Below are 12896 nucleotides of genomic sequence, written 5' to 3'. Positions count from 1 at the left end.
TTATAGGTCGTGTTCAATATATGGGTTATAATACTGAAAGAAATAAGGGAAAGTTTAACCTTAACCTTAAAATTAGTCTCAATTGTAATAAATTGTACCATATTACTTAAATACACTTTAAGTTTGATGTTTGCCTTTGTTTTTCAAATATCAGACGGTTATAAAAACTGCAAAGATAGAACCAGATAGTAAAAACATCATGGGTCAAAATGCCTGGCCTGTGTCCCCAAGTCTCTGGGACCTTGTCTAAGTCACTTACCATCTCTGGACTTCATTTTTTATCTTTAAAAAATGCAGAGGTTGGGTTAGGTGAGCTTCCAGTGGTGTTGGTCCAGATTTTGAACCGTGTTGGTATCTCCAGACTTCGAGATCAAACTGTCTCTGAGGTTGTGTGATTCTCTACTCTCTTGCTTAAAAGTAAATTAAGTTTTTTGGAGCAAATGTAACTATGCCGTGATTCAAAACTTGAGCAAATGTTCTAGCCCTACTTCTGCTATTTAATTACTGAAACCAACCACTTATCAATGACTGGTCCACCCCACTGCAAAAGAGAAGTAAAAGTATTTGTTATCCCATCGTCACAGAAGTCAGGGAGGATAAATTAAATGAGAGAAATTTAAAGTCCTAGGAAGAAAGGCGCTTTCTAAATGCAGAATATTTGCATTACTATCATTCTTATTATGCAGCAGATATGAGAAATGCAATTTTCCTGTGTATTCCTATTGGCCATATCTCCTCAAGGGAATGTATTTGAAAAAGAAGTAGAACTACTTCATGACTAGAGTACTCACAAAAAAAAAAAAAAAAAGTCTATGTTCCTGAAAACCACAATTTTTGAAATAGAGCAAAGTAATGTTATCTCAGATTCCCTGAAGACGAGATTACACTTTCTGGAGAAAATTGATAAAATGAAATACTTTATATTTATTAAATTACTTTTAAACTTTTTATTTCTGTAAGTTTTTACCACTACTGCTGAAAGAAGAGTGACCATATGAACAACTATCCCTATGTGTCTTATGACCAAATAAATAAGAAATCATCCCTTTTTGTTTAGAATTTTAAGAATAGGGTTTCTTATGCTAACAGGGACTTTTATAAAATGTTTATTTGAAAAACATGATTCTTTCAACAGGAAATAACTCCCTGTTCAAACCTTAAGCTATAAAATGGTTCACTGTTTTCCAGTGAAGTCAGAAGATTCCACTTTTTTTTTTTTTTCTCATTAAACTTTTGTTTTAATGGGTCTCAAAATTCTATGACAGATTTTTGGTCAAGTTGTTTCCATTAAAAAGTACTGATTTTAAAAACTAATAACTTAAAACTACCACTTTTAGGGTTTAGTTATCAATGAAACTTTAATAAAGAATTAAATTAATAAGACATGATTGATTGTTTGGTTATAGAGTTAAGACTACTCATTTTTATTTGGGTGGCTGAGCTCATCTAACTCCAGACATTTGAGAATCAGGGGAATAAGGACATGTACCTATGAACTGTTTTTACATACACAGAGTTGAAGTAGTTCTGCAGTTTAAGCCCAAACCACATTTATGTTAAATGTGCAAATATTATTGGTCCAGTTTCCAATTCTACTTTCTCTCTATAAAGTTAGTTTTCTGGCTGAATTTCTACAGACCTACAAATTACTGAATGAGCCAAGCTTTATGAAATCAGGAACTATTACTGCGTAAAGTTCTTTATACCAAATTAAGTGTTTATTCACTGGACAGGCAGCATGATATCTTAGTTATATCATAGACCAGGTATGCATCTTTTGTGCTTTAAGGCTCACTTTCTGAAAGTTCTTATCCCCTTTTAAACTATTTCTGTATATATTTACAGATTTCAATGCTCTTCAATCACATAAAATTTTTAAAAAATATATTTTTAGGCATTTAAGTAAGGATTCTGACAAATTAAAAAATTCATCTTTATTAAGTGTAAATTTGTTGATACTCCTAGAAAGTCCTAAATGTTGAAGAAATCAGGACTTGGAAGTACCAAGTCATTGGCAGACCTAGAACCGTAAGTCATTACCTTTTGTCTGTATGCTAGGATGCTCTTTTGTTATTTTTAAGTCCAGAGTAGACATTGTCTGGTTGAATCTCATCTTACTTATTGAAGTTATGGAATAAGAAACTTAGTCATAGCTGAGAGTCCATGTGTTTACTGAAGCATTTCATTTTTATAGATTTCTCAAGAACTGATAAAACTAAACAAGAAACAAAAATATACCCAATAACAGATGAGCTCAGGCAAAGCCATGGTAATTTGCAGGTGGATTAGGAGGTGCTAAGACTTTATGTGATTTTCCTTGGAGACTCTTAGAGTAGGCTTCTGAAGCTATGTGGATTATAGATGAGTGGGGCTAAAACAGATAAGACCACAGTGGCCTTTGGTTCCATTGACTCTTAATTATTGGCTTTTGTAACCTATCTAGAACTATTATGATGGTCCTTTGGACCCTTGGCACTTACTTTAAAAATGCACATGATACAATCTGCTTTGTAAAATAATGCTGAGCTATGACTACTGTTCTAATATCAAGATAAAGATAAAATTTTAAGGTCCACACATTTTTGTACTGGGGAGAATCATCATATGTGGTTTCCAGTAGAGAGCGCGAGATGTTTACTTCTTAATAATAATGGTCATTCATAATGAATAGAGCCCAATTCTGTGGTTGTGGGATGATGATACCATTGATTCATGGACATACGGCAACAATGGAAAACCAGTTGTGAATAATGAAGGACACCTGATTCTTACTCCATGCCTTTGTGGAAGCTGGTAATATTGGAAGAGATGGAAAAACAAGAATGGTTATTACCTATTTCCTAAAAACAGTGAATATAGTACTGTAAAGATATGCAGTTGTATATAGAGAGAGAAGCTGAGATTATTCCAGGACCGTTCTGTTTCTGGGCTATGCATATATGCCTTGCTCTTCTCATCTTTATACCTGCAGCTTTACGTTTTCATCACTTTTGGAACTTCCTTGGTGTATAGGCAGAAGTGAAAAGAAGGAAACATCTAGACAACTTCACTCCTTTTTATCAGTTCTTAAAAAAAAAAAAAAGTTTAATATTTCACTATTTAAAGAGTACCCTATACAGATGAGCAGTTAGTTAGAATCTGTGGATTCTAATCACCCAGAGCCCCAGCTGAATGTTATGGTCAAGGCTGTTTGAGAAATGATAGATTATCTCGGTCTCCTTCACCCAACACAGTTAATTTCTTGTTGTATATTCATTTTTGTGTTGTTCACCTGTTTTAGGGTCATATGCGTAAAAGGCTTGTCGATATTTGCACTTTCCTGAGAAGAGGATCCCTAGCTTTCACCCCATACTAAAATAATAATAATTATTTAAAATTTAAAGTTAAATTATTTTACATTTTGAGAATAATTACTAATTAATAATACTAAAATAATAATAACAGTATTCTTGGGCACCTGGGTGGCTCAGTTGGTTAAGCGACTGCCTTCGGCTCAGGTCATGATCCTGGAGTCCCGGGATCGAATCCCGCATCGGGCTCCCTGCTCGGCAGGGAGTCTGCTTCTCCCTCTGACCCTCCTCCCTCTCATGCTCTCTCTATCTCATTCTCTCTGTCTCAAATAAATAAATAAAATCTTTAAAAAAAAAATAACAGTATTCTTTGAAGAAATCAGTATCTCAAACTAAGCTGAGGACCATTAGAAAATATACTTTCTATGCCTTTTGAGATTTTAAGCAACCAAACATCGAGAACTTTATTTCTTACTGATATGAATTTCCCCTAGCGCTTGGCAATTGTCCCTTTCATAAATGCTGTTTTCATGGATGAATTTTAGAATTGAATGAAGCTGGGCCTAATTCCTTGGGCCCCATTAGGGTACTCCATTAGAAACTTGGGTTCCACACTGACCTCCTTCAGGCAAAAGAAATTTATTTAATAGAACAGCATCCATTTACCTACCCAATTTATTTAGTTTCCTTTCCCGCTCAAACTTTTACTGACTCTAAAATAAGAAGAACATAATTGATGGATTCACATTATCTTCAAATCATCCCTGAGTAAAAGGAAGAATGAAAATGTATGTCCAAGTTATGAACAAGTGTAGATACCTGAAGAGGCTAAATCATCCACAGTTTAACTTTTTTACAGAGGTCCCTTCCCGGGGTGATTGCCACATTAAAAAAAGAAGTTATTAATTCAAAAAGGAAAAGTATACAGGGTCTCTGTGATATAACTCTTGTCCATAAAGAGTAATCTAAATGAGAAATAAATGCATGCAAAATATTAAGCAACTAACATGTCCTGGGTGGGAAAGAAAAAATAAAGCTCGCTGTGGTAGCATTCCTACATTTTTTGACTTCTCTGAGAATCAGGCCCCAGCACAAACAATATAATAGAACATCAAGAGCACATTATATGAAGGCCCCTCAAAATGTATCTCACCAGCCACTAGATTAAAATCACCCCACTGGGTAGTATTTTAAAAAGTCACCAAGCTTGGGCGCCTGGGTGGCTCAGTTGGTTAAGCGACTGCCTTCAGCTCAGGTCATGATCCCAGGGTCCTGGGATCGAGTCCCGCATCAGGCCCCCTGCTCTGCGGGGAGCCTGCTTCTCCCTCTCCCACTCCCCCTGCTTGTGTTCCCTCTCTCGCTGTGTCTCTCTCTGTCAAATAAATAAATAAAAATCTTTAAAAAAAAAATAAAATAAAATAAAAAGTCACCAAGCCATATCAGCAAAGTAATTACCAAGGTTAGCAAAGTATGATTACAGTGTTACCAACCTTTTTTCATTAAAATATGATATATTTTCTTTAATGGTAATTGTGCTTTCAGTGGATGGAGCAGGATATGTTTAGGTGGATTTTAATGGCTACAGAGAAAATGTCTACTATTTAACATGAGATTTAATACATTCATCCCATTAATGAAAGTACCATCAGTAGTTAATCAGAGAGTAACTATAAGCAAAGTCAGGCGGATTTTGCTGTAGAAATGCAAACACAAAACAGCTACATTATGATTTCTGCATTCTGTATCTGTGGGTTTTTTTTTTTTTTTCCCTTTTGGCAATGTTCCTTTTCGTTTGTTTGTTTGTTTTAAGCTCTAGCCATTACTGGTCATTTCAGTGGGTCTAGGATCAGAGGGCAGGAGCCCAGACCAAGTTTGTAAGAGCCCCCAGCACTCTTGGCATGAATGCATCACCCCCAGACTCAATGGGCAGCTACTGATTTCCCAGGACAATTTTAATCCTCTCCAAAATGCTCCCATGGTTTCTAGAATTCCCAAGGCTCTCAGAGAGGTTGGAGCTATAGTTCTCAATGCTTGTTGTACATCAGAATCACCGAGAGAGCTTTTAAAAAATACAGATATTTGGGTACTGCTTCCAAAGATTTCTGCTTCACTCATTCTGTGGTGGGACCCACATTACGTGGTTTCTGGGAGATGCTTGGGTAGTTCTGGTGCGCACACAGGGCTGAAGATCACTTGTGTAGATGTATCACCAGCCTAGCTTGACAGAGCCCCAGTGTAAGAAATCGGGAGTATCTTCAGGAACTGTAAGAACACCACACTTTATGAAATATATAAAATGGTATCAAAATAGTCTGAAAGAGTTTACCCTCTTCGTGTCTGAGATTTCTAAATCCAGCAAGCGCATAGGATATTATTCAAAAACAGTCTCATTAAGAATTTGATTATCTAACCTGCCAGGAAATGCTTGACCACATACAAACCATGACAGGGTCTGATGCCAACAGATGTCCTTGTAAGGCACCTGTTGAGGTGAACTCTGCCACTGGCCCTTTAAATGGGATGGTGTTTTAGTTTTCCAAAAGTAATGGACCAGTTGGAATGCTAGAAATGTACATTTGCTGCTTATGTTCCATTCTAGTAAACCATGTCCAGAATGGCTGTGCTGATCTTTTGATTGTGTAGTTAATGAGAGAAGTCTGCAAATGCCATCAGGATTGGCCAGCAGCCTCATTTATGGAGGTTTATTAGAGGGAGCCAATAATGAAAACTTAGGTTGTTTGTACCCTCTCATGAGTCTGTCAAGAATTGTTAAAAACTGCAACTGTGGTTGTAACTTGGAGAATGTTAAAACCTCACCTAGAAAGCCGTTTCACATTTCTTCCAAGTGGAGAGTCTAAATTTGTGTTTGATTATAAAGGAATAGCTAAAATGTGACACGGCTTAACACCAAACATGCCTATGGGTGACTCTATCCAGAAACTGACCTAAACGAGCAGCGTTAGGATCATCTGCTCAAGTGCATTCATCATGTCTATCTATAGCATAGACGGCATCAGGTACCACCTGGCTGAAAGTCATGGGTTACACAGAGCTGTGCAAATACTTTATTTTGGAGACAGCTGAATTACTCCCTGACCTGACATGAGTGAGAGGGAGGGTCATCTTCACTGTTATGCCTTCCTGCCCTTTCTAAAAATAGTAGGGCCTTTAATAAGAAGATATTTTAAGCCTCTGGTGTTCACTTGTCTCGTCAGGAGAAGCTTATTTTGGCCCCTCGCATGTGTCAGATGTGCATGGGGCCTATCTAGCCCTCGGAGGATGGTCTTGCTCCTGCACACCACTCATATAAGACACTGGCCACCATAAAGTCGCTGGGATTACCAGCTGAGAGGCAGTGGGTAAACATAAACGAAGTGGAGATACTGCTGAGGAATGTGAATATGCTTCCGAAATCCTCCATTTCAGACGTGGGCCCATCAGTCCTCTGCTTTTCGGATCTGTTTTCCTAAAACCTGGCTGTGATGTCGCTCCAGAGACCTCAGTGGTGTTGCTGCTTTTAATAAATACTGATAGGAGCCACTACCAGCCTGTGGATAAGGGAAACTCATGAGGAGCTGCCATCCCAAATCTGAACAGCAAAACCAAAACTGGGCAAAACCACAAATCCCAAAACAAAACCCAAAAAGAACCACCCCAACAATCCGTGCCCGCAAGAAGACGCGCAGGAAAGCATTGCGATGTAACTTTGACTTGGTGACTGGACCTATCAGTCACGTGACTAGCAGGCACCAGGTGCTTTGTCTTATTCTTTGAAAAACAAGTGCAAATCTTGGTTATTCTGCACAACGGGGACCAAACAATTATGCTTTGGAGGAGACCCAGACTCTAGAAGCAAGATGGAATTTGAGCAGGTAAACCCCGAGCCACAAGCCTGTCATTCCGGGGCGGTCGTGCGTGGTTCTCGTGTTTGCGCCTCTAAGAAATTTCCGTTTTTTCGCATCAAAAAATCCAGATACGAAGCCGAAGCTGCTTTCTTCGCCAACCTGAAGCTGTCTGACTTCAACATCATCGACACCCTCGGAGTCGGAGGCTTCGGACGAGTGGAGCTGGTAGGTGATTCTTCTTTACATGCTCTGGGGAGCCCCTCTTCCTGTCGCATTTTTCCCTCTAGATTAAGATTTCTCTCTACTCTCTCATCATTACTTTTTACTGTTCCTGAATCCGTACCAAATGCTTTCATGTCCGCACATCCGAGTGTGAAACAGGTACAGTGAGCTATATATTACATAGCCCGTAAATGGACAATAAAAATATATATATTTTTTTTAGAAAAACCTCCTCATAATAAATGAAAGGTAAACACATTAACTTGACGAGGAGCCATAAAACGCTTTTTACCTAGCTGATACTCTGCGACCTCTACTTCCTTAGTTCTGAGCAGTGCTCACCAACTTAGTCATGCGCCCTACCTATGTGTAAGTTTAAATATAGAGAGGGAAATGGGATATATATATGTTATATGTAGATACATACATAATATAATACATACATGTAATACATGTACATATATTTCATTTCCTTTATATATATTTAAATTTACATTTTAATTATTGTAGTTGTAGATCAAGTGCATGAGTAAGTTAGAGAATATGGCTCAGAGCTAGGGAAGTAAATAAATAAGTAAAATCTATATTTAATTAAAGATGTTTAATACTGCTTTAAAACTTTAAGAAAACATAAATAACATTCTAGTATTAATTCTGTGATTCCGTAGCAAGCACCTAGTTATATTAGATAATATATTAGATAATATGGTTTGAATATTTCACACATGTTTGTGTACACAAACACATACAGGTAAGTGTCAGGGAGGATGATGGGGACATCTTGGTGCAAGTTTATTCATTCAACATTCAACATTCATTCACATTCAACATGAATGTGGTGCAAACCAAATGAAAGCATAGCCTTTGAAATGTAAATTTAAGAACTGGTCGATTACAACATAGAGCAGAAAAAAAAATGTATTCTGGTAACTGAGTTGCGTTCGGAGACGGTGTGGATATAACCCCTGTTGAGAAGGCAGATTAATTTCCACCTCTCTGCTGAACCCAGAGGAGCCCCTGATATCAGATAGCGGTACAGTATGTCAGGAACTCCCTGTACGGTGCAGTAAACAGTTACTGTTGCCATCGGGGACAAGAGAAATCCCCTTCCATAAAAGCAGACTGACCCAGCCCTGTGTTTGCTATTTGTCCATTTGTGCTGCAGTTGGGATTCCTGGCTTCTGACAGGCAAGAAAAATCCCATTTACTTAAACATGAGACAAGAAAATTTCGAGCAATAGTGTGTTTCGTTGAATCAGCATTATGCCTCCAGTAACACTGGTTGGAAATGCTATAGTCAGGCTGCTTCTGACTTGCCGTCTGACGTCATAGTGAGGATTTTCGGCTATAGGAATACAAATCGGGGGTCTAGGAAAACTTGTTTCTCTGAATTCTGCCAGTCAGCGCAGTCTTTGGTTTCGTTTTCAAGAACCTTGGTTTTGTGACAAAATCTAACTGTTCATAGAGCTAGTGAAGATTTATTACCAGTGTTATCTTTGTCCTGGGGTGTTGGAGCATATAAACAGGTCGGGGGGCGGAGGTCCTTGCCGGGCATAGCTTATTGTCTGCTGGGTTTATTTACATACCTGCATGTATCTCCACCCTCTTCTGAATGAAACACTGTATGGACAGAACTCCCTAGAGGCTGATTTTGTGACTTGTAGTTTCTTAAGTATCATTTTGTAAAGACTTTGGACAATAAAACTGTTGTCTTAGTTGACCAAAAAAAATTATGTTACAAATTTGTGGATTCTTAAAGGTCTGAGGATCTCAAGTTGGGGACCTTTAGGTTACCAGCAAGGTATTTTATGAAATAGAGGAGTTTACTCAGGATGTTTGAAATGCTGAAGGTTGCTCATAGACACTGAAACCACTTCAAGCTGAACAATTAAATGCCAAGCTGACAGTGGAAACCTTCTAGAGACTTCCCTCAAAAATGTCTGAGGAGACACCATTAACCAGAAAATTAGGGAAGGTTCAGTGTGAGCATATAAAAGGTGCCCATATAAAATGTGGTTTAAAAAGACAAAATACCTGTGTGTGTGTGTGTGTGTGTGTGTGTGTGTACACATGCATAATGTCCATCCCAGCAGAGAGTAAAGGGTAGTTCAGCCTAATTTTTTTCTCATGGATATTATATTTTACTCTTCCACACAGATGTTTATAGACTAATGAAAACCATAACCTCAGGAATTAATTTTAATTGGAGTCCAGGTTACAAAAACGTTAGATATGCTAATGAATGATAAATCCATAATGGGCCAGGTAGGCACAACCAGTACATTAGAAAAGAGGCACGTGGTTTTAACCTCTGAAGTGACATCTTCACATCGTGTGATTTTGCACCTCCCCAGAAACCCCTTGCGAAAATCAGAATGCCCAGATTGTCTTCACTGTTCGCTGTGGACTAACCGTTTAGGTGATGGCCCTTCCCCTACAATTCATCGTCCCCTGTTCTTAGCGCTCACTCACTGCCTGAGAATATTAATTATTGGGTATGAAAAGTATTCTCCTCTGTGATTGTTCATTTGTCACCTGTGTTCGGTGATGCCAGAATTGGGAGTCTGGCCTCAGCGCTTTGACTGTGATCACACATACTGTTGTCATCACAAAGAGTGATCGCCGCGAATAGTGAATCGCTGCAACCTTGGCACAGGGGGGCAGTAAAGCGCACCTTCAGACCAGCGCCCAGGCCACTCGTAGTGGGAGAGGACCAGGCTGAGCCCCATTCTGTTGTGATTATAGAACTTCGCTTCACTCCCCTCTGAAACTGATGCATGCAAGATCATGTTATCAGTATTATAGAGTGATATATTAAAAAGGACTGCCTTCACATGGACGAATTTCACATATGCACCATACTGTACAATTATATAAAATGGATACCTTGAACCTACCAGTCCTTGGTTCAGCAATGATGTTGATCAGGTAAATAACATCATAAAAACCACATGACACTTTAATTTTATAATGGCATTTAAAACTTTTTCCCAAGTATAGATTATAAGATGATAAACTCTTGAATTGGGTATGAAGAATTAAATTTGAATTATTGAACCCCATTTCCTGGTAGGACTAAGTTACAAGTTTTCTCATCATTTGGTATAAAATTAGCTTCGTGTTATTTTGCATAATGATATGCAAAGGCTTCTTAGCATGTCTTAATTTTTTATTATTTATCTTAATTTGGATGAATTTAAATGCCAGCGGATTTTTCAGGCAGGACAATTACTAAGTAGTTTATTGCCAAATTTGGAGAGGAGAATGTAATTTTGGTGCCTAACAGAAACTTGAACCATTGTTCAGTGATGAGGCCAGAAGCTTGAAGATCTGGTCTTATATGAATGGGAATTCTGCTCTGAAGCTATTAATTCGATTTCATAAATACTTTTAGCAGAACTGATTTTAACGAGGTGAATATCAGACATGTCCTATTCACAATTATTACCTCCAGGAAGTCATCCATACTGCTTTTTTGTGTTATCTGGCAGAAACCATATTTTCTGACCATTTTTTTTTTATTTTGAAGAATGAGCTTTTTAATTTGTTCAGTGCTGCCTGTTTATCTTCCAGAAGACCACATTTCATTTATAATAGCACTTTCAGCAAAAGAACTCAGTTTTTTATAGATGATTTACTCATTAAAGCAGTAAGCGCTGCTCTAAGACACACGGTAATCCTCTTAATTTACAAGGTCTGACTGCAAAATACGGAGATTGATTTTACAGTCACACATGGAAATTAGTCCCATCGTTCTATGGTCACATTCCTGATTTACTTTTGCTCTCATCAGAGAGGTGCTTGCTTTTCAGAATAGATTTGCACAAATCAGCCTTTTTAATCTGGCAATGATGATGTGGTTTAGATATTAGATATTTAATCATTTTATTCAGCAATCCAATGCCTCCTTGACCAGAGCACCGTACTTGGATAAAGATATAGGGGCCAAGATATGGAAGACATAATCTCTGTCTTCTTGGATTACATCCTCTATCACTTGTTACATATTTATGTAGCAAGCTGTATGCTGGGACCTACAGTCTAAAGTGAGGTAGCCACTGCCTCTAGGGACTCAGTTTCCTGGGAAGGACAGTCATGTAAACCAATAATCCAATAATCAAAGTACGAGCAGCATGTGCGGGGTCATGCAGGAGGTGGCATCCTAAGACAGAGGGAGAGTTAGGGCATCTACAGAAATCACCCGAAGCATTACAGTACACTTCTATAAAATATACTTACTGCGGGCTAGTTAATTGACAAACTGATATTAATCATGTTTTTAAATTAGTGATGCCACTTCCTTACTAAAATAATCAAGCCTGGCATTTGAACCCTGCTCTGTGATCTTCACATTGCTCCACATCCAGTATATCATTTTACCTTTCTAGTTACTCTGGGAGCAGAACAGGAGGCATGATCTGCTTTTACTAGAAGGAAGTCAGTATTAATGCATCTCAGGAGCCTAAGACCATGCAGTCAGTAAAAGGGCTGTTATTGCCCAGAACTACTGATTTGTTTTGTTTTGTTTTTTTTTTAAGATTTTCTTTATCTATTTGTCAGAGGGAACACAAGCAGAGGCAGTGGGAGAGGGAGAAGCAGACTCCCCCTGAGCAGGGAGCCCGATGTGGGTTTCGATCCCAGGACCCTGAGATCATGACCTGAACCGAAGGCAGACACTTAACCGACTGAACCACCCAGGCGTCCCCACTGATTTGTTTTTAACTAGAAGCTTTTTCTATCATTCTGGCTTCTAAAAATATTAAGGTTCTTATCACACCAACAACAGCCACCATGACGACATCAAACAAATGTCACATGTATATTTGTTTAAAAAAAAAATCTTCTAGAATTCAAGAACCTGTATTAGACCTAAATCTAGAATCGATGCTGTGATGATCCACTCTTCACACCTGCTTCTGTCAAACCTGAAGAGGCTCTCCCTTCTCTGAATCTTTTGCTGTTCTTATTTCCGTGGTAAAATGTCTGTGCAGGGGGAAAAAAAAAAATCAGACATTATAATGTCAAAGCTAAAAGCTGGAGCTCTGGACTCAGATCTCCTAGATTCAGATTTTTCTGAATTTTTCTGGGCATGCTCAGTCATTTCCTCAGAGGTCAGTTACTTCCGAGCGTCAGTTTCCCATTCTCCAGCATGAAGATAGCAGTAGGATATTAAGCCTTACAAGGTTACAAGGAGTAAATGAGTGAAAGCCCCCAAATAGTGCCTCACACCATAGGTCAGTAAGTGTTGTGATGCTATTATTACTAAAATATGCTAATGATAACTATCATGCCCAGCTCTAAGAAAAGGGGATGGAATAATTTTACTCTTTTTTTTCTCCCTTGCTCTGCTGAGTCCCGAAGAGCCAGAGGTCTTCATAATGACCTCGGTGACAGCTTCTATTAAATCCCTGCAAAGCACTAAAGCTCCATCCTTTAGGTTCGGTGCAGTCTGCTGAATCCTATCGGGTTCCTGCTCAGCTTCCTTCAACCATGGATCCCCGTTGGGGCATAGTGAGGGTCTGGCTCTTGCCGCATGTAC

The 12896-nt window shown here is 38.5% G+C and overlaps 1 protein-coding gene across 2 annotated transcripts in view; it reads left to right on the top strand.

The window, feature by feature from the left end:
* PRKG1 (protein kinase cGMP-dependent 1) overlaps positions 1 to 12896 on the top strand; it is a 1258435-nt gene that overhangs the window by 1207797 nt on the left and 37742 nt on the right. For both annotated transcript variants that reach the window (XM_044915991.1, XM_044915990.1), the window contains exon 10: positions 7264 to 7360. In XM_044915991.1, the coding sequence (XP_044771926.1) occupies positions 7264 to 7360 (97 nt within the window). The remainder of the gene's footprint in view (positions 1 to 7263; positions 7361 to 12896) is intronic.

The sequence above is a fragment of the Neomonachus schauinslandi genome, chromosome 6 (assembly GCF_002201575.2).
Source record: "Neomonachus schauinslandi chromosome 6, ASM220157v2, whole genome shotgun sequence".
Classification (NCBI taxonomy): domain Eukaryota; kingdom Metazoa; phylum Chordata; class Mammalia; order Carnivora; family Phocidae; genus Neomonachus; species Neomonachus schauinslandi.
The sequence above is the reverse complement of the archived record's forward strand: the minus strand, read 5'-3'. Positions and strand labels throughout refer to the sequence as shown.